This window comes from Harpia harpyja, chromosome W, assembly GCF_026419915.1.
Source record: "Harpia harpyja isolate bHarHar1 chromosome W, bHarHar1 primary haplotype, whole genome shotgun sequence".
Classification (NCBI taxonomy): Eukaryota; Metazoa; Chordata; class Aves; order Accipitriformes; family Accipitridae; genus Harpia; species Harpia harpyja.
In genome coordinates this window covers 32,814,840-32,837,303 of record NC_068968.1, presented here as the reverse complement: position 1 = coordinate 32,837,303, position 22,464 = coordinate 32,814,840, and the positions used below count along the sequence as shown (strand labels likewise).

The 22,464-nt window shown below is 41.1% G+C and overlaps 1 protein-coding gene across 4 annotated transcripts; it reads left to right on the top strand.

The window, feature by feature from the left end:
- The first annotated feature begins 4,863 nt into the window (after positions 1 to 4,863).
- Positions 4,864 to 22,026, top strand: LOC128136198 (ras GTPase-activating protein 1-like). 4 transcript variants are annotated; one of them, XM_052775398.1, is made up of 6 exons: positions 4,864 to 6,669; positions 9,669 to 9,736; positions 14,131 to 14,219; positions 17,061 to 17,138; positions 18,491 to 18,625; positions 20,799 to 22,026. In XM_052775398.1, the coding sequence occupies exons 1-6, from the start codon at positions 6,650 to 6,652 to the stop codon at positions 20,880 to 20,882; spliced, it is 474 nt and encodes a 157-aa protein (XP_052631358.1). In that variant the 5' UTR covers positions 4,864 to 6,649; the 3' UTR covers positions 20,883 to 22,026. The 4 variants fall into 4 exon arrangements, with proteins under 4 accessions (XP_052631358.1, XP_052631357.1, XP_052631356.1 ...); XM_052775396.1 differs by lacking the exons at positions 4,864 to 6,669; positions 9,669 to 9,736 and adding exons at positions 10,894 to 11,961; positions 19,565 to 19,613; XM_052775395.1 differs by lacking the exons at positions 4,864 to 6,669; positions 9,669 to 9,736 and adding an exon at positions 10,909 to 11,961.
- Positions 22,027 to 22,464: the final 438 nt, after the last annotated feature.

Sequence of the window (22,464 nt, the reverse complement as noted above, 5' to 3'; positions counted from 1 at the left end):
GGTCGTCTGGTGGTCGCAGAGATGAAGATAGATGACTCCTCTTCGTCACCGCTAGTAACCTTTTTTCTTGCGCAGGCTCAGTGGTTTCTTGGTATTCACCCAAGCCGCAAGACCAGTCTTAGCTGGCTCTTGGGGCCTGCTCCTGCTTCTTATCAGGAACTGTCTCTGCCTCATTGGCTGGTTATTGGGACCAGCTCTTCTTATCAAAGACTGTCTCTGCCTCAGCTAATTTCAACAATGTAAGCGCTAAACATCATCCTTCATCCCCCCTTATTATGTCTACTGAGATTCTCTTGACTCCCCTTGTCTCTCTCTCTCTCTCTATATATATATGCACACAGATATTCCCTTGGTCTATGGGCCATCCCTATAAAATGTCCGTTCAGTTCATTTAGTCCATGACTTTGGGCTCCATCTGTCATAACAGTCTTTCTGGGCAGGAGGGATGGCACGAAGTCCTCTCAGTCGGCAGAGTAGGATCGGGCTTTAGTGTGGTGTGGCGAGCGGGCGACATTGGGCGCAGCAGGAGGATGGTGTGTAGTGTTGGATTGTTGCATGCTGAAGGCAGTTCTGGTCCCATCACTACTGCGCTTTGCTCAGTTTTATCACAGTTCATTCTTGCTTGATCTAAGTGATTCTTACTGTAATACTATTGATATAGCATATAACAATTAGAGTAATGATAGCATACAGTAGCAGGGTTATATAGCAATTAACATCATACAAGTTAATTCATTAGCTATTGTCACCTAAAATTAAATCCCCTTGAGGCACACATCAGACTTCCCCATCCTTTCGCATCACCCGCCAAGTGCACCCAGGCCCTTGAGCAAAAGCAATCCCACGAATGGGTTTGCCTTTGCCTGAGGCAGGAGTAACCCAGACTGTCTTCCCTAGCATATTTTTTATGTGTACTACAGGGACTTTATCCCCTTCTACAGCATGTAAAAGTTCTGACTGGGCAGGGCCACCCCGATTGGCAGATCCTCTGGTGTTGACTAACCAGGTGGCTTTTGCTAAATGTGTATCCCAATGTTTGAAGGTTCCACCCCCCATTGCTCTCAATGTAGTCTTTAACAGTCCATTGTATCGCTCAATTTTCCCGGAGGCTGGTGCATGATAGGGGATATGGTACACCCACTCAACGCCATGCTCTTTGGCCCAGGTGTCTATGAGGTTGTTTCAGAAATGAGTCCCGTTGTCTGACTCAATTCGTTCTGGGGTGCCATGTCGCCACAAGACCTGCTTTTCAAGGCCCAGGATAGTGTTCCGGGCAGTGGCATGGGGCACAGGATATGTTTCCAGCCATCCGGTGGTTGCTTCCACCGTTGTAAGCACATGCCACTTGCCTTGGTGGGTTTGTGGGAGTGTGATATAGTCAATCTGCCAGGCCTCCCCATATTTATATTTCATCCATTGCCCTCCATACCACAAGGGCTTTAACTGCTTGGCTTGCTTAATTGCAGCACATGTTTCACATTCATGGATAACCTGTGCGATAGTGTCCATGGTCAAGTCCATCCCTTGATCACGAGCCCATCTATATGTTGCATCTCTTCCCTGATGACCTGAGGTGTCATGGGCCCACCAAGCCATAAATAGCTCACCCTTATGTTGCCAGTCCAGGTCCACCTGAGCCACTTCAATCTTGGCAGCCTGATCCACCTATTGGTTGTTTTGATGTTATTCAGTGGCCCAACTCTTGGGTTTGTGAGCATGTACGTGACGTACTTCTACAACAAGACGGGATGCAATATCTTGCCACAGTGCGGCAGCCCAGATGGGTTTACCTCTGCGCTGCCAGTTGCTCTGCTTCCATTGCTGTAGCCACCCCCACAGGGCATTTGCCACCATCCATGAGTCAGTATAGAGATAGAGCACTGGCCACTTCTCTCTTTCAGCAATGTCTAACGCTAGCTGGATGGCTTTCACCTCTGCAAATTGACTCGATTCACCTTCTCCTTCAGCAGTTTCTGTGACTTGTCGTATAGGACTCCATACAGCAGCCTTCCACCTCCGATGCTTTCCCACAATGCGACAGGATCCGTCAGCGAACAGGGCATATTGCCTCTCATTTTCTGGCAGTTTATTATACAGTGGGGCCTCTTCAGCACGCGTCACCTCCTCCTCTGGCAACATTCCAAAATCTTTGCCTTCTGGCCAGTCCGTGATCACTTCCAAAATTCCTGGGCGACTGGGGTTTCCTATGCGAGCCCGTTGTGTGATCAGTGCGACCCACTCACTGCATGTGGCATCAGTTGCATGATGTGTAGAGGAGACTTTCCCTTTGAACATCCAGCACTGGCAGTCGGGGTGCTAAGAGGAGCTGTGTTTCAGTACCAACCACTTCTGAGGCAGCTCGAACTCCTTCATATGCTGCCAATATCTCTTTTTCAGTTGGAGTATAGCAAGCCTCAGATCCTCTGTATCCCCGACTGCAAAACCCCAGGGGTCGGCCTCGGGTCTCCCCTGGTGCTTTCTGCCAGAGGCTCCAGGTAGGTAGGGCCATTCTCCCCGGCTGCGGTATAGAGCACATTTTTAACATCTTGTCCTGCCCGGACTGGTCCAAGGGTTACTGCATGAACAATCTCCCGTTTAATTTCTTCAAAGGCTTGTTGTTGCTCAGGGCCCCATTTAAAATCATTCTTCTTCCGGGTCACTTGATAGAGAGGGCTTACAATCAGACTGTAATTTGGAATATGCATTCTCCAAAAACCCACAACGCCTAAGAAAGCTTGTGTTTCCTTTTTACTAGTCGGTGGAGACATAGCTGCTATTTTGTTGATCACGTCCATTGGGATCTGACGATGTCCATCTTGCCATTTTATTCCTAGAAACTGGATCTCCTGTGCAGGTCCCTTGACCTTACTTTCTTTTATGGCAAAACCGGCTTTCAGAAGGATTTGGATTATTTTCTTCCCTTTCTCAAAGACTTCTTCTGCCGTGTTGCCCCATACGATGATGTCATCAATGTATTGCAGGTGTTCTGGAGCTTCACCTTTTTCCAGTGCAGCCTGGATCAGTCCATGGCAAATGGTGGGGCTGTGTTTCCACCCCTGGGGCAGTCGATTCCAGGTGTACTGGACGCCCCTCCAAGTGAAAGCAAACTGTGGCCAGTACTACTACCAGAGGGATTGAGAAAAAATTATTAGCTATGTCCATTGTGGCATACCACTTGGCTGCCTTTGACTCCAGTTCGTATTGAAGTTCTAGCATGTCTGCACGGCAGCCCTCAGCGGTGGCGTGACTTCATTCAGGGCACGATAGTACTCAATTGTTAGTCTCCACTCTCCATTAGATTTCCGCACTGGCCATATGGGACTATTAAAGGGTGAGCGAGTTTTGCTGATCACTCCTTGGCTCTCCAGTCGACAAATCAGCTTATGGATGGGAATCAGGGAGTCTCGGTTGGTGCGATATTGCCACCAGTGCACCGCTGTGGTAGCGATTGGCACTTGTTGTTCTTCAACCCTCAGCAACCCCACAATCGAAGGGTCTTGAGAGAGACCAGGCAGGGTAGACAGCTGTTTAATTCACTCCATCTCCAAGGCAGCTATACTAAAAGCCCATCGATACCCCTTTGGGTCCTTAAAATACCCTCTCCTGATATATTTTATGCCAAGGATGCAGGGAGCCTCTGGGCCAGTCACAATGGGGTGTTTCTGCCATTCATTCCCAGTTAGGCTTACTTCAGCCTCCAATACAGTTAACTCTTGGGATCCCCCTGTCACACCAGAAATACAGATGGGTTCTGCCCCTTTATAACTTGATGGCATTAGGGTACACTGTGCACCGGTATCTACTTGAGTCTTGTACTCCTGTGGGTCTGATGTGCCAGGCCATCGAATCCACGCAGTCCAATAGACCCAGTTATCCCTTTCCTCCCCGTGGCTGGAGGCAGGGCCCCTCTAGTCCTGGCCATAGTATTCGTTACTCACTTTTTGTAAACATGAATCAGAAGTCCCTTCAAGAGGATCAGAAGTAAGATCAGCCCTTCTACTGTTTGGAAACTGGAGCGGCATTTTTCCTGGTAGAATCCCCTTTTGTGGTTGTTTTTCCTTGCGACTCACGTACCCGTGCATCTAGGACCGAGGTGGGTTTTCCATCCCACTTCCTCATGTCCTCTTCATGCTCACACAGGTAAAATTACAGGGTACTCCATGGTGTATACCTCCTATATTCTCTTGGGCAGAGGAACGCTCACTCCTAATAGCTGAGATCCTGGTCCGTACAGGTGGGGAATACGACTTTTCCATCAGTTTGATCAGTATTTTGGAGTTTTCAGACAGTTTTTCCACAGCCGAGATGCAGGCTTGTAGGGAGGAGGAGAGATTTTCTTCGTATTGACGGAGTTGGCGAGGCATTTTATCCACCGTCGGTGCTTCTTTGTCTTTCTTGGTCAGTATTGCCAGTGGGTTGGCATAGGACGATGGTGCGCTCCATACAAACTTCCGCCATATGGGTCGTGTGTATTAGACTTCGTCTGGATCTTTGGGTAATTGTGCATTTTCCGGATCATTATAAATCACCTCCAGCACGGCTAATTCCCTCAAATATTGGATACCTCTCTCCATGGTGGTCCACTTGCCTGGTTGACATATGACATCTTCCTTGAAGGGGTACCTTTCCTTCACGCTTGACACGAGTCACCTCCAGAGGCTGAGGGCTTGTGTCCTTTTTCCAATTGCCTTGTCAATGCCACCTTCCCTGGCAAGCGATCCCAGCTGCTTGGCTTCCCTACCTTCTAATTCCAGGCTACTAGCCCCATTGTCCCAGCATTGGAGCAGCCAGGTGATAATGTGCTCACCTGGACAGCGGCTGAAATCTTCGCATATCCCGCAGCTCACTCAGGGATAGGGACCGGGTGATTACCTCTGGTTCTGCCTCTTCCTCCTGTTCCCATGATGACCCTGGTTCATCTTCATCCTTCGCTCAGCGAACTGATTTTTTTGTATATTTCTTCTTGTGTATGGGGGCAATTGATACTGGTATGGGTTGGTTCTCTGGTTCAGCTGCAGTGCCTGTTGTGGGGGTTGGAGTAACCGCAGTGCCTGTCCTTTTGTTGTTAGATCCAGAGACCTTCTCTTCCCCTTGAGGGTACTGAATAGCATTGAACAGGGCTCGATAGGCATGGGCCAGGCCCCAGCACGTTGCAGTGATTTGTGTCTCCCTGGAATTGTCAGGGTGATAGCATACTTTTTCCAAATGTTCTACTAGTTTTTCAGGATTCTGCACTTGTTCAGGGGTGAAGTTCCAAAACATTGGAGGTGCCCACTGGTGTAGGTACTTGCCCATACTACCCCACACACCCTGCCACTCATCATTATCCAGCCTCAGGGCAGACCTCTGGGTGATCTTCTTAAACAGTTCTTTAACCCTAAACAAGACCTGAACCACATTCAGGAACATGCTAATTCTAGCAATAGGACCATGCTGCTTTCAACATCCCAAGGGTATTCAAATTTTTCATTTTTCTCAAATGCCATTGTAATTAGACTGGAGGAGAAGGGAAAGGGGAGGAAAGGTGTCTCGCCCATAGATTGGCTCTCCGAGATGGAAAGGTAAATGGTGTAATTATTAATAGTTTCCCGCAGATGGCTCCCGAAGTGTAGAGGTGACGACAACGCTGAGTGCAAATATCAGATTAGTCCCAGGACCAATAATTTTATCATACCATAAGCCAGTGTTACATAGTACATCAAAGCGAAAACCTAAATCCACCTCCCATGGATGATAATCAGCAGCACAGGGACTCCATGCAGCAAGTGAGGTGATACATAACAGAACTCTAAAAATGAGCACCACAACTCTAAGAGCCAATAAACCAACATTGTGACCAGCAAGTATTAAACCAATATAATGAATGCTTGTAGCAAATTCGTTTTAACACACTCTGGTCAGATCTGTTGTTATCTCAACCCTTCGTGCCCCATGCTGGGCACCAAAAAGGACTGTCGTGCTTTAACCCCAGCCAGCAACTAAGCACCACGCAGCTGCTCGCTCACTCCCCCCCACACAGTGGGATGGGGGAGAGAATCAGGAAGAAAAGTAAAACTCCTGGGTTGAGATAAGAACAGTTTAATAGGACAGAAAGGAAGAAACTAATAATGATAATAATAACAGTAATAAAATGACAATAATAATAATAGGATTGGGATATACAAAACAAGTGATGCACAATGCAATTGCTCACCACTCGCTGACTGATGCCCAGTTAGTTCCTGAGCAGCGATCCCCCCCAGGCCAACTCCCTGCAGTTTATATACTGGGCATGATGTCACATGGTATGGAATACCCTGTTGGCCAGTTTGGGTCAGCTGTCCTGGCTGTGTCCCCTCCCAACTTCCTGTGCCCCTCCAGCCTTCTTGCTGGCTGGGCATGAGAAGCTGAAAAATCCTTGACTTGGTATAAACACTGCTTAGCAACAACTGAAAACATCAGTGTGTTATCAACATTCTTCTCATACTGAACCCAAGACATAACACTATACCAGCTACTAGAAAGAAAATTAACTCTATCCAAGCCGAAACCAGGACAGTGAAGTTTTTTAATGAAATGATTAATTAGCTATTATTTTTACAGGACATTGAGATATATTTATGGATGCTTGCAGAAGTCTGTTCAAAACAAGTGGCCAGCTAATACCACAATGAGAACAAGAGTTGTTAGGTAAGTTACTTGTTACTTTATTCTATGCTGAAAATAATCTTTTAACATCTTATTACTGTCATACTTTGTTGTGCTTATCTATTTTTTCTTTTAGTGCCAAAACTTTATAGTACTTATACAGGTTACAAGAATATTAAATTATTATGGTACTGGGGCATGATATCCCAATTAAGAATTGAGAGCTTGCTCGATTCTTAGTCATGCTGTTAAAGCCTTGCTAGAGATGTAGTATAGAGGTCAGTATAGCTATTCTTAATAGCTTTAACTTTGAATTTACTTGTATTTTGTTAAGTTTTACAAACTAATCTAAAATATTGATTTCCTTTTTCATGTTGGGAAAGAGAAAACGTTCTCTCAAAGTGATAGTTAACCTTTGTCATACCTCTGGAGAGCAGTGACCTCTGAAGATGATGTTCCTGTCATATGCCGTCTGGGAGGACCATGCCTTATCCAGGGTCTCCTATGTAGTGTGTGTTAATTATTTGAAAAATCTTACACATGCTAAGATGAATGTCCTTTAAAATGCAGACATAACATGTTAAGGAAACTAATACCTTTTCAGGAAGGTGATTGGACTGTAATTAGATTTCACTGAGGTACTGTCTGCATTGGAATATATAGTTCTCTGCATCGGTGAAGACTCCCAGTGCTGATCACTCAGAATCAACACACAGTGTTCATTTCTGAAAATACGTACTTCTATGCTGTCCCAGTTTTGTTTCATTTCTCTGCTCCAGCCCAATCATGTTGAAACATTCCAGAGCGTCTGTAAAAATGTTACAGGCAACTGAACCTGGCTCCTCTGAACTGACACTGAGTACAAAAACTCCAGTCTGCATTCATAAATCAATTTAATAAATAGTTCTTCCTTTAACGCTATCAGTTGCCAGTGCAGGTCAAAAAAATCTTTGACAAAAATGAGGTCTTGACACTTGTTCTAAATGATACTGGGGGTTTAAGGGTATCAAAGCCACATCTCTTCTACACTTGCTTTACCTTTTTTTGCAAGCCTAGATTGCTGGTAGACCAGTATCTGGCACTGATATGATTTGCTGAGGTTAATCTCCCATTGAACAGTGTCTTCCAGATGATTTGTCATTGGCTCTTGTTTATCACTTTGGCTGGAGACAGAAATTAAGACATGGGAGCCCTTCCTTCCCCAGAGTTTCAGTAAATGTTAGTGTAATTAGTACAGTACCTTCCATGCTTATTTCCCTGTCATTTAGTGTTTGTAACAATAGTGACTCAAGATTTTCTTGAAGAAAAATCTTCAATAAAATGCCTGTCAACAGTGTTCTGCAGGTGGTTTGCCTTCAAATTGAGGCTGCTCATATCAGAGGTGTTGGGGCTAGCCTATTGCAAGTGTGTAGAACTTAGCAAATATCATGTCTCTTTCTGTTCCTCTCCATCTCCAGAGAGAGACATGTGGCTTTCCTTAAGTGGATACAGCTGGGATCTCTGCTGGATACTATAAGTATTGGGTCCCTTTCTCTCATCATCTTAGCCTTCATAAGTGGATACTTGTGACTTGTCTCTAGAGTACAGGCTTTTTTGCAGCCTCCAGTGAAGAATATTATCTTTTATTGCACTGGTTTTGGTTCAAGAATGATTACATATTCAGAGACAGGTGGATAGTTTTTAAGTGTCTGGGTAGCTTCCCTTCTATATCATTCAGAAAGTGCTGCCATTTCTGTCTGGTTGTAAAAACCCATGCATAGGTATTGACTCATTCTTAATTTAGACAGCTTGACCAGTGTAAGAAGCACCAAATCTTCTGTATCTGCAAGGTCCATCTTAGGTTCATATCCCAGTTGTCTTCAACTTCAGGCCATCTACAAGAGAAATTGATATATGTGCCATGACTTCAAAATTATTTACTTCCTCATAGCTTTAAGTTCATCTCATAGAAAATATTTTTGTTTCACACTGGGCCAGGAGTGTTTTTTCAGCCCATAATCCATGGTTCTTGGAGAAATAGGAAACTTCCATAACAGTATATATTGGAATTCAAGTGTCTTGGACACATGAAAGGTGTGTTAACCTCACTGCTACATGTGTCACTTCCAATTAATAATGGACAATGCCATCACTGTATACTTAACAAGCAAGGTAGTGCAAAGTCCACTTCCATTCTTTTTTAAGTGGTCAGGCTTTAGTATTGCTGTAGTGAAAAAACAGTCTGCTGGTAGTGTCCACGAACTCTGAACAAAATGAGAGGTGAGTTAGATTGCTTTAGTTGGTCCATATGTCACTTCATTTTATAGCAGTATTCCAGAATTATGGTTAACCTGAGATGGATATTTTTTACTTCAGCTGTCAACAGAAAGTTAGTTTTTTCTCATGCTAAACTGAAGGCTATTTTGGGTTTCTGTTTAATAAGTTCCTAGTTCTGCAGTCAAACTGAGTGTTTTTCCTTAGCTTTCTAGATTGTCTGGGTGGCAGCAATTACTTCTGTGAGGAAAGTAGCTGATCAAGTATTATTCTTCTAGGATAATAGTGTACTGTTATCAGGATATGGATCAGTTCAAGCTGAACTAAGGCCATGTTGCTGCCAAAAGAGAGGTTTCATTCTGACTGTGCACTCTTGCTCTCCTTATGTTGGCTTGGGGAAGTGAGTGGCTGCAGGATGAATTACTTGCTGTAGTAGACAGTAAAACACTTGTGGGAGGCAGGAGATGAAGTGTTCCTCCTTTTTAAAGCCAGAGTGGTCTTAGACTACAGGCTTCACTATGGCTTTACAGTTAAGCTTTTCCCAGGTGGTTTCAGAGGTTCACCTTAATTGGGAAATCAATATGCCTGGTTTTATTTCAGTTTTTATCATAGTTGAAATCATAACAAGACATTCTTAATTAACAAACATATTCATGGAGTGCAGGCTGGTGGTTTGTCATCTATCTCACAAAGATTTCCACACTGACTTAAATGCTTAAAGACTACATAATTTTACATTCATTCTTTAACTTTATTATTGAACAAAATACAATTTTTTTCCATTTCAGTGGCTTTGTTTTTCTTCGACTGATTTGTCCTGCTATCCTGAACCCACGGATGTTTAATATCATCTCAGGTGACTATGCTTCAGACTGAATTCATACTTTATGTAGTAAGAGGCATGAACTTACTTTAGTGCCTAATTTAGCAAAATATGAAGTCTTTTGAACACTGTGTCCAAAGTCATGTTGTCCATATCAATTGACTGACTTTCTCCCTAAGGCAGCCAGCATACGGTTTTCACCCTCAAAGGTTAGACAGTGTTTTTTCCCAATGTCTTGTTTTAAAGTAAAAAAAAAAAAAAAAAAGAAAACAGTACTGATGCTGTGCAAACACGGTTCAGCAAAAGCTATAACATTAGTGTGTTATCAATACTGTTTTCGACAAAAATCTAAAACAGCACCACATGACCTGCTATGAAGAAAATTAACTCTATCCTAGCCAGGCCCAGTACAAAAGCGTTACTCTGTTTTTTGATGCTCTCTTTGTAGAGTGCATCTCTCTCAGTAAATAAAACAGTGACAGGGACTATTCCTGTTTGCTAGAACAGGATTGTGAAATTGCTATACTGATCTGTAGCACAGTTCTGGCTGATATCAGATAGCATTCTCCTAAACAGTTCTTAGGCGTGATTTGGGTGTTGGCGTGCATCAGGGACCACATCTGACACAGTTGGCGTGGGGCTTTGTTGTGAACCTTTAATGGTGAGGGCATGGATTATTCCATGGCAATTGGCTTAAGCACCTAGAAATGTTTCTGAGCATTTTAACTTACAGATATAGTTGAGGTCTTACAGATGCAACAACTAGTATGTATGTTACTGTTGTTCTAGACATAAGGCTGTGTTGATGAGATTTCAGGTTTTAAGTTATGCTGTATTCCTTTGTGGTGGGTTGACCCTGGCTTGATGCCAGGTGCCCACCAAAGCCGCTCTATCAGTCCCCCTCCTCAGCTGGACAGGGGAGAGAAAATATAACGAAAGGCTCATGGGTCAAGATAAGGACAGGGAGAGATCACTCGCCAATTACCATCATGGGCAAAACAGACTCGACTTGGGGAAATTAATTTAATTTATTACCAATCAAATCAGAGTAGGGTAATGAGAAATAAAAACTAAATCTTAAAACACCTTCCCCCCACCCCTCCCTTCTTCCCGTGCTCAACTTCACTCCTGAGTTCTCTACCTCCTCCCCCCCCAAGCAGCACAGGGGTATGGGGAATGGGGGTTTTGGGCAGTTCATCACATTTGTCTCTGCTGCTCCTTCCTCCTCAGGGGGAGGATTCCTCACTGTCATGGTTTAACCCCAGCCAGCAACTAAGTACCACACAGCTGCTCGCTCACTCCCCTCCGGTGGGATGGGGGAGAGAATCGGAAGAGTAAAAGTGAGAAAACTCATGGGTTGAGATAAAGACAGTTTAATAGGGAAAGCAAAAGCCGCGCACGCAAGCAAAGCAAAACAAGGAATGCATTCAATACTCCCCATTGGCAGGCAGGTGTTCAGCCATCTCCAGGAAAGCAGGGCTCCATCACGCGTAACAGTTACTTGGGAAGACAAAACGCCATAACTCTGAATGTCCCCCACTTCCTTCTTCCCCTAGCTTTATATGCTGAGCATGATGTCATATGGTATGGAATATCCCTTTGGTCAGTTGGAGTCAGATGTCCCAGCTGTGTCCCCTCCCAACTTCTTGTGCACCCCCAGCCTCCTTGCTGGTGGGGTGGTGTGAGAAGCAAAAAAGGCTTTGACTCTGTGTAAGCACTGCTCAGCAATAACAAAAACATCCCTGTATTATCAACACTGTTTTCAGCACAAATTCAAAACATAGCCCCATACTAGCTACTATGAAGAAAATTAATTCTAGCCCAGCCAAAACCAGCACACTCACACTATTCCCCTGTTCCAGCATGGGGTCCCTCCCACAGGAGACAGTTCTCTATGAACTTCTCCAACGTGTGTCCTTCCCACGGGCTGCAGTCCTTCAGGAACAGACTGCTCCAGCGTGGATCCCCCATGGGGTCGCAAGTCCTGCCAGCAAACCTGCTCCAGTGTGGGCTCCTCTCTCTCCACAGGTCTACAGGTCCTGCCAGGAGCCTGCTCCAGCATGGGCTTCCCATGGGGGCACAGCCTCCTTTGGGCATATCCACCTGCTCTGGCGTGGGGTCCTCCACGGGCTGCAGGGGAATCTCTGCTCTGGTGCCTGGAGCACCTCCTCCCCCTCCTTCTTCACTGACCTTGGTGTCTGCAGAGTTGTTTCTCTCATATATTCTCACTCCTCTCTCTGGCTGCTCTTCCGCAGCAGGTTTGTTTGGGGTTTTTTTTCTCCCTTCTTAAATATGTTACCACAGAGGTGCTATCACTGTCGCTGATTGGCTCAGCCTTGGCCAGCGGCAGGTCGATCTTGGAGCCGGCTGGCGTTGGCTCTGTCAGACATGGGGGAAGATTCCAGCAGCTTCTCACAGAAGCCACCCCTGTAGCCCCCTGCTACCAACACCTTGCCACACAAACCCAATACATCCTTGTGGGAGGAAGAAAGGAAAGGCATAAACTACTGGTGGGAAAACTGTAGTACTAAAATATTGGGACATTTGAGTTACATATTTTTAAAACTACTACATCTTTGTGTCATCGTCCCCCTCCTTTTTTTTTTCTTTTTTTTTGGCAAAGATCATCCCAACCTAGAGGGCATTTGGTTTGCACTAGCCGTTGTTTTTCCTCCTTCCCTCCCTAACACCTTCTCAATTTTACCTGTAAAATGCTGGTTTGGAAATAGGAAGAAATCAGAAATCACTTGTTTCAGAAGCCCTTTGGGGAAAAAAACTTTTCCTTTTTTCCCTTTATAGGCAGCCTTTCAGACAACATATCAAGTTTTCTGTCCTCTCTCTTTAAGCTATACTAAATGAGAAGGCCTGAGTCAGTCCAAAAGTTCCTTTCTCCCTTTTTAATAATTTTCATACACACTTTAGGGAAATCATTTAAGAACCATGGCCTTGTATATGGTGATCCTTTCTTTAGTATTTTCATCATCTTCAGATTTGTGAGTTCCATGTTTTCTAACTTGGACTGCATTGAGACCACTGTGTCTTTAGCTGTAAATGGAGTTGTTATCCATAAATTTGTGTAATCCTTTTTAAGCTTGTCTGTAAGTGTTAGTCCTGTTTAGAAGTTCAGATAATATTCTTCACTTTCGCTAAGGTAAATTTACAGACTCTATATAGGGCTGTTAGAGCTGTTTAAAAAAAAAAAAAAAAAAGGAAGGGGACTCTCTCTCTTTTGGAGCAAAGCTTCTAACATACTTCCTTGATGTAATGGGGCGGGGAGGGGAAATATTCTGAAGGCTGGGTGTATAGAGTTCAGTTTCAGCAGCAATGTGCCTATCCTTCACCTCAACAACTGTTCTCAAAAATCTTTACTGAAAAACTTAAGTCCTTTGTTTCAACCTTCTTAGTTTATTTTTTTTAAAGAATACACTTCTTCTTTAGATCAGTTCTCTTCACCTGAACTTCCCAATTCTAAGGCTAGTAATGTTTTCCAGCATTGCTTCTTCAAAGGGATGTACAGTACTAAGCACTAGATGCTATGAACAACTGAGATTAGCTGTATGATTAGTGCCTCAGTCTAAGCTCCAGCTATGCCTAAAAAGTTGGAACTTATTTTTTAATTAATTGCAGTGCTGAGTGGGGAAGGGGGCAGAATGACAGATCAAAACATACAGATAGACAGTGAAGAGTATGTAGCATTCTTATGAAGCACTGTGAAATTTAGACTTTATATAATAACCATGTCAATTTTGGAACACTTAAATGGCCTGTAAGTGGAAAGCCAGATTTGACCATAACTGTAAAAACAAACCAAAAACCCCCATGCTTAACACTAATCTCTTAGTTAAAACAACTTTTTCCAACAAGTGATTGTACCAGGAGTTTCTAGCATTTTATTTGTGCAGTAAATAGCTATACTTTCATGGAAATACAAGCCACGATTGCATGCAATGTTTAGTCTATTTTCCTGGTATTCGTAATTTAAAGTATAATTTGCATAACAATGCAGGACCTACTTATATGGGTATATGCGAATAAGAAAAAGGGTAAACTTAATTATTTTATTAGATTCTAACAACAAATCTTCCTTTTAACAGAGCTGTTTGATTTTTGTGAAAAGGCTTTTCACTTAATTCATAAAACTTTTGTTAACCTTAGGCTTCTGAGGAACACTTTATTTTGCTTACTTTGTTCTGTAAGCAACTAGTACAGAAAGTCAGATATGCATATTAATATTTTTGTGGACATAATTACTAAAACAACAAAAGTTTACTTGATCATGAGATATTTTCCACATGCAGTTCTGTTACAGCATCCAAAGTATTTAATTCCATGATAAATAACAAATTGTAGAAGAGCTTAACTTTCATGTGACTACTGGAAGTTTTAAATGAAATGGCCAGTAACTCTCTACTTTGTATTCCTATCAGATTCTCCTTCCCCTACTGCTGCAAGAACGCTGACACTGGTCGCCAAGTCTGTGCAGAATTTAGCAAATCTGGTTGAATTTGGAGCTAAGGTGAATATAATTTTACACAGAACAGTCTAGAACTGCATTTCCAATGCATTTCAATGTTCCTGTTTAATACAGACAAAAATCTGTTGCTGTTTTCTTGTGCAAATCCTGATGTGTGACCTGGGTGTCTTATCAGCAAGGAGGCCTTGTTCCTGCAGTTTCTTCTATCCTCTTCAGCTGGAGCTCAACAGGGTATTGATTTAAACTAGAGCAGTAGCATAAAGTCTGGCTGAATTTGAAAGAGGAGTCAATCATTTGAGAATGAGTCATCTAGAAACTTATGTGAATGATTTGGTACATACCATGAAGATTTTGAATCTGGTAGTATGAACAACAGCAGTGACCTGTTAAAATAATTGATGAACCAATGACCATACTAGTAAGTATTATAAAGAGTGATGCAACCATATTTTCATGCTATGAGAACAGATAAACTCAGACATTTGTTCCAAAGACAACAGTGGAAGTATGTGGACTGTTTTTTCTGTCTGTCAACGACCAAAAGGGTAGCAGTCATACTCTAGTATTCATAGAATCATAGAATATCTCAAGTTGGAAGGGACCCATAAGGATCATCAAGTCCAACTCCCTGCTCCTTGCAGGACTACCTAAAACTAAACCATATGACTAAGAGCGTCATCCAGATGCTCCTTGAACTCTGACAGGCTTGGTGCCACAACCACTTCCCTGGGGAGCCTGTTCCAGTGACCGACTACCCTCTCAGTGAAGAACCTTTTCCTAAGGTCCAATCTTAACTTCCCCTGATGCAGCTTCATTCCATTTCCTTGTGTCCTATCGCTGGTCACCAGAGAGAGGAGATCAGCACCTCCTCCTCCACTGCCCCCCTTGAGGAAGTTGTAGACTGCGATGAGGTCACCCATCAGCCTTCTCTTCTCCAAGCTGAACAAATCAAGTGACCTCAGCCGCTCCTCATAAGTCTTGCCCTTGAGACCTTTCACCCTCTTGGTCACCCTCCTCTGGACACACTCTAATAGTTTGATGTCCTTCTTATACTGAGATGCCCAAAACTGCACACAGTACTCGAGGTGGGCCCACACCAGTGCAGCGCAGAGTAGGACAGTCACCTCCCTCGACTGGCTAGCTATGCTGTGCTTGATACACCCCAGGACACGGTTGGCCCTTTTGGCTGCCAGGGCACACTGTTGACTCATTCAACTTGGCATCAACCCAAACCCCCAGATCTCTTTCCGCAGGGCTGCTCTCCAGCCTCTCATCCCCCAATTTGTACGTATAACCAGGATTACCCTGTCCCAGGTGGAGAATCCGGCACTTGCTCTTGTTAAATTTCATACGGTTGGTGATTGCCCAGCTCTCTAGTCTATCCAGATCTCTCTATAAGCCCTCTCTACCCTCCAGGGAGTCCACAGCTCCTAGTTCAGTATCATTGGCAAACTTACATAATGTACATTCAATTCCTGCATCCAGATAATTTATAAAAACATTAAAGAGCACTGACCCTAAAATTGAGCCCTGGGGAACCTCACTGGTGACTGGCTGCCAGCCTGATGTAATTCCATTTACTCTAACTCTTTGAGCCCGATCTGTCAGCCAATCGCTCACCTGACGTATTATGGACTTTTCTAGCTGTATGCTGGATGTTTTGTCCAGAAGCATACTGTGAGAGACAGTATCAAAAGCTTTGCTAAAATCCGAAAAAACATCACATCTACTGGCTTCCCTTGGTCAACTAGTTGGGTGTTGGAGTTGGAGAAGTGGGAGAGGAGAGGCAGGCAGCCATCCCTCCACAAAGAAAACATCTATGTGATGGTAAAATGGGTAAATTTTCTTTAGGAATATCCATATCAAAAAGACAACTGAGAAATGCTAGAGTAGAAATCTGTGATTAGAAAGAATCCATTCAAGAAGGATGTATCATCTGCCTTAAGTAGATGATGGGAGCCTTTTTGCATTTCCACTGATTATTTGATGTCAAAATAGGGAGACATCTTTCAGTAATATTGGCATGTCTCTGTACAGAACCTTGAAATACATTCCACATCCATGTTCTTTTATATACTATATGTAATAATTCACTTTCGAAAGGAGACCAATTAGGACTAAAATTCCAGCCTGGATATAGAGTATTTTAATTCTGAAACAAATTAACAAATACTAATGTCTGGCTCCCCCTCTACACACACACTTTTCCTCTACTTATTCCTTAGACTGGTGTTTTCTCTTGGTACAGCATTTTGAAATACCCCTTTTATTTGTACTCATTTTCATATCGCTTGACATAATTTTGTAAATCAGTTTTACAAGTTGCACTAAAAAGCCTCAGCTTTTAATAAAGTTTCTATTGCATCACTAAAAGAATGCCAGCAACAATTGGTCTGTTCTGGTTCCCAAGTCGCAACATGGTTGAACAATAAAAATCTGTTGACTTAAGCATAATGAAAGAGAGCAAGTTCAAGCTGCCATCATAAAGCCATTTGTCTGACACTCACAACTTGGAATGTAAGCATTAACGAAAGAACAAGGAGGAGGGCACTTATGTCCTGATGTTACCTCTGAAAGTGTTTTCTCCATTATATAGCTGCAATGAAAAAAAGAAGTCCATCTTCAGTATTTCAGAAATGTAAAATTTCATGTCACAATGCATATATAAACAATTTCAGAATCCATCTGGAATACAAAAAAAGTGTAATCTTTTGACTGGCTGTACACCAGTCATTATAAATTCACTTGAAAAAATAAAATCACTCCAGATGACACATTTGTGTTTTGCAGTGTCATTTGTCTCTGATTACAATGTGTTCACTTCAGGTATGACTATTAAATTGGTATTGATTTGTTCTAATAAATACTTTTAAAAATTACTAGGAGCCATATATGGAGGGGGTAAATCCATTCATCAAGAGTAACAAACATCGCATGATCATGTTCTTAGATGAACTTGGGGTAAGTAAGTGGTTTAAAAAAAATATTATTGGAAGTTGTATAGCAACATTGTAAATTAACATTCTTTACAGTTCTTGTTAAATAGCTCAAAAATGCATCAGCTCCCACACAATTTTGAATGCTTGTTACTGAAAAATTTTTCTTATGCATGTTTAGGAACTGCAGATTGCTGGCCTGTTGCACAGAATTAAAACTAATCAAATGTCCTGTTAGAAAGATTTTATTCATTTAGTACTGCTGTAGACATGAGATCTATTTGAGCTTCTCTCAAGGATTAGGGCTTTTGGCCAAAAATACCAATCTTTTAAAAAATATTTAAAACCAAAAAATTCTTATGTGTAATTTGTCATATGGTTTTGACCTGAGATTGAAAAAATTGAAGTTTTAAAAAATATTATGTTCAATTTTAGTTATACATTACCAAATGTCTCACTGCATGAATTCTAGACATTGTAGTTTAAAAGAAAATAATAATTGCAGTTCACTTTGAAACTGTTACTGTTTTGTTTGTGTATGATAGCTATAACAAGAGTTAGGAGCTCACGTATTTATATATGCGTATGTTGAAACCAAGAATTTGTTTTAAAAATTAAGATGAAAGAAACGTGCCTAGCTTCCTGAATTGATCCATTAAAAGTGACCTAAAAGACATCTCAGACTATTTTGATAATCTATAAGAATGAGTGTTTTGAAGTGTGTCATTCAGGTGGATTGCCATATGTCACCTTTTTCTGGTTAAACGGCAACTTCTGCATATTATGATATACTGTTTTTTTCTTTAAATGGCAGAGTATGCATGAGGACTCAGAAAACTGTTGGGTTTTAAAATAACTGATTAATCTACTGTTTTAATTACATTATTTTATTAGTGGATTTACTGACTTGATAGTTTGGGGGTTTTCTTGGTGTCCATTTTTGCTGCTGCTATTGTCTGATTTAAATTTTAAAAAAACCCCACCTAATGGATGGATCCCCTCATTTGGGGGGAGGGTATAATATGAATCTCTTTTCTCAGTATCTTTCTGGCCAGCTCAGAGGTAGCATAGCAACATCAAACCTTTTAGTAGAACCCTCCTAATAGGAATAGGAATTGCTGTATATTTAGTAATCTCTCCATGTGAAATGTGTAACCTTAATTAAAATATCTTCATAAAATAGATGCTTGTGGAGAGGAGGAAATATATAATTTGTATTAGATAACATGGACAGAAGACTTAATTGTGAAGAAAAGCATTGCTGTACTTGCTTGCAGTATCAAAGCAACTGTTGGCAGGTCTGTAGAACTGTAATTTAATTTCTTATATGCCTGGCTACTCACCATTCTAAGTCTGCTCTCATAATTTTTGTTAAAGAATGTTCCTGAGCTTCCAGACACTAGAGAGCACTCTAGAACTGACTTATCTCGTTATCTGGCAGCCTTGCATGAGATGTGTGTGGCACATTCAGATGAACTTCGGACACTCAGTAATGAGCGAGGTGTAATGCAGGTAAACTACAATGATTAACAAAAATCACAGGTACAGATAGCATGTCTTGAGTTATTGCTTAATATCATGATTCTTCTGTAATTTTTCTGTCCAGCGGTATGAGTGATAAATAATATGTACATTTCACCAGGAGGTTGCTAGTTGTAAAGGTAAAGCAGCTCAAAACTATGAACTAAGTATTTATACAACAAAACCAAAGATGTTTTAAAGCAGTGGGTTGGGGTTTTTTTGTTGGGGTTTTTGGTTTGGTTTGGTTTTTGCTTTTTTTTTTTTTAGTTTCCAGGTGAAGTTTTTAGTTTCTAGAGGAAGCCCAAACCCAAGAAATTACTGCCTCCTGACAGGCTCTAGTTTTAGGATCTAGTTCTTCTAATTGAGAACTAAATAACTAAATTTACTTTCCTTACCTTTCTATCACTACTTCATTTCTGCTTCCTCATTTATTACATTTGTAAACAAACATGGCAAACTTCTCTAGCAAACACTATAAATGAGTGTTCTGTTCGAACTGTTAAACTTCTATACAGCTTTTATGAAAAATTATTTTTTAAGAGGAAAAAAATTCACATGACTTCATGCATTGTCTCAAAATACTGCAAAAGTAATATACTTGCCTATGGTCTACTAATTATGATGAACTTCAAGTCAGCAATTCTACTTATTGCACAGTAATATGTTTTGGTATGCTTGACTAGTATACTGTGCTGTGCAGGAGATAATTTAAGTAGTCTTCCCTTTTTAATGCTAATGATTTGGGGACAGGGGCACTTGTACTATAGAAAGCCTTTTTGTTTAGAGATGGTCTTCCTTAAATTTAATCAGTATCAGCTTAAACTATTTATTTAATGACTCATTTTCGAAGAGGTAGTTTTTAAAATAGTTTTTAATTGTTTCAAAATAACTTCTTGTTATCTGATTTCTTATTATTCTCATGGTTTAAAGACTCGATTTCCTATATCCTGACTCTTTGAAGGCCTTAATTTAAACCCAGGTAGACAATAAATCTATATTTCTTTCTCCTGGAAGCAGATGTTACTCAAATAATGCATTTTTTGGCAGTGATGTTTTTTAAATAAGGGGATTAATGGGATCTCTGATGGTGATTTTGCAAAAGGTGAAAATATATTTGTATTTAATCATCTTTGGCAGAAAAAAGCTCAAGGAATTAAAAATGAGATAATGCTTCATTATAGCAGTTCAAAACTAATCCAGTTTAATAACTACTACAATTTACCTCTTCAGTGGCATATGAGGGGAAAAAAATCAATCATGTTCAAGTTCATAATTCACTTAAAGCTACTGCTAGTCTTGACAAAGCAAAAATGATGGTTAGACTGGCAAGGCAGGATAGTAGAAATTTTCAGTACTAAATATGTGTTGCTTACACAACATATATATATATAATTTCTTTCACAAGGCCTGTATGATACTGTTTCCTTGATACACTTATATTTCTACTTCAGAAGAGTAATTTCTCTTAATGGGTTTCCATAAAGAAAACTCTTGAATTTTTTTCCCCTTTTCCTCCTGTAAGTGCCCTAATGGTTCAGGATTACCCTGTTGTAGCTGAACATAGTTCTACTATAATGAAAAAATGATTGAACTCCTGACAGTGCATTAGCAATACAATTTCTCAGCCTGTTTTATGTGTATATTCAGTTGCATTTGGTTTAGTTTAATGACCAGGTTTTCAGAAAGTTAAAAGAGGGTAGTTCTGCCTGTGCAGAAGTGAATTGTATTATCACCTTTTTTTTTTTTTTTTTGTCACCAGACTTTTTTTTCATTTTCTTGGCCCAGTTCTGCACTTTCACGTGGAGAAAATACCTGAGAATGGATTTTTGGTTTACGGACTGTTTTTAATAGATAGGAGAACTCTCATTTTGAAACTCTCAGGTTAAGTTGGCAAGACTTAATGGGTCTCCATGGGTACAGATAAATTTCATATTGCTGTTTTACAGTTGCCTTTTGAAGTAATGTCTTAGTGACTAGGGAATTGGAGCGGGGAGGGGCAGGGTGTTGGGGGGTGTGTGTGGGTTTAAATATATTTTAAACTACCTAATTCTAAGTCTGGTAGGTTAATGTTGAAGATGCTTCTCAAGCAAGATGGGTTTTGGTTTTTTCTAGTTGCTAATGTAGGGTTGTACTGAGGTTTTTTTGGTTTTGTTTTTTTCTACAGCATGTTCTTAAGAAGCTGTTGGCTATTACAGAACTGCTTCAACAAAAACAAAATCAGTATTCAGTGTCTAATAACATCAGGTAGCAGCCCTCTACCTAAATTCTGCATGGATCCAGCATGTCTAACATGGCAACTTACACAAGTATCACTTTTTTTGCTCTTGCCAAAAATAGCACACCCTGTCACATTCCCAGTGATGTGTGAACTATGCAAAAAGAAAACAAAGATTCTGTTAGTGAATGATTGTACCAGCAGCTTTTTAAACTATCTGTGCAGGATATTTGCACTTTTTTCCACTTGGAATCAGTTTTTACAGCCTCTGAGCCTTGGTGTACAGTTTACCTTTTGCAAAGAAAATGCTGTGACTGTCTTGAACTTTGAAAATTATTTTCAATGCCTGCAATTGCCAAAGTTTTTCTGTTTTGTTGGAAAAGAATTATCAACTGATAAGGAAAGAAATGCATTGTTTTGACAGCTACATGTAACTGGATAAAATTTCTTACTGTAATTTCTGACTGGTTACACTTATTATGACTTTGTTTCAACCACTTGAACTTGTATTTACAATTTCCAGAGTTCGATGGTTATTGTAAGAACAATCTTTCCTGTATACTTTTTATACCATGCTGTTTCTCTTGCTGGAATCATGTCAAAAGAATATGCAGAAGGGATCTTGTCAGCTTTATTCTTGAATGTGCCACTGATTCAGTCTAAATAATTCTTCCATCAAGGACTGTGTATCCATCCAGGTAAATCACAATGCTTTTGTAAAATGTTTACAACAGTGAATAATTAGAATTCAGTAAATTTATTATCACTGTATCAGACATGCATGCATCCATTAAACCATTTTATAAAATATGTATTGGTTGGTCTTGTGTGTAATGTAAGGCTATCGTGAATCTTATTTTTAAACCTGAAAAATAAGTTTTTAAAATAATCAAGCTGCCAATAGGCTCTTTATGGAAACTGGCTAACTTTGGGTGCAAGTAATAGAACATTGTAAAAATGAAATTTGGATAACAGATATGGTTGGCTATTTATCTACTATGTATAAAATGCATTGACAAAAATGACTGTAGGTAAATCTCAAAGTTGCATTTAGGTATGTATATTAAAAAATTGACACCACTACTTATTTCCAAAAACAGTGTGTGAAAATTAATGTTGTAGTTTACCCCCTACCAGCAGCTTAAGCACCACACAGCTACTTGCTCACTCCCCCCCCCCCCCCCCCAAAAAAAGCAGGACAGGGGAGAGAATAGGAAGAGCAAAAGCAAGAGAACTCAGGGGTTGAGAAAGGAAAGATGAAGAAAAGAAAAACAGAACAAGTGATGCAAAGGCAATCACTCACCACCTCCCAGAACTAGACTGATGTCCAGCCAGTCTCTGAACAACAGCTACTCCCCCCCCCAAAAAAAAACCTTCCCTCCACTTTTATTGCTGAGCATGACATTATATGGAATGGAATATCCCTTTGGCCAGCTCAGGTCAGCTGTCCCAGCTGTGATCCCTCCAAACTTCTTGCTCACTCCCCAGCCTACTCCCCGATGGAGCAGAGTGGGAAAAACAGAAAGCCTGGACACTGTGCTAACACTGTTCAGCAACAGCCAAAAGACTGGTGTGTTGTCAAGATTGTTATAGTCACAAATCCAAAACACAGCAC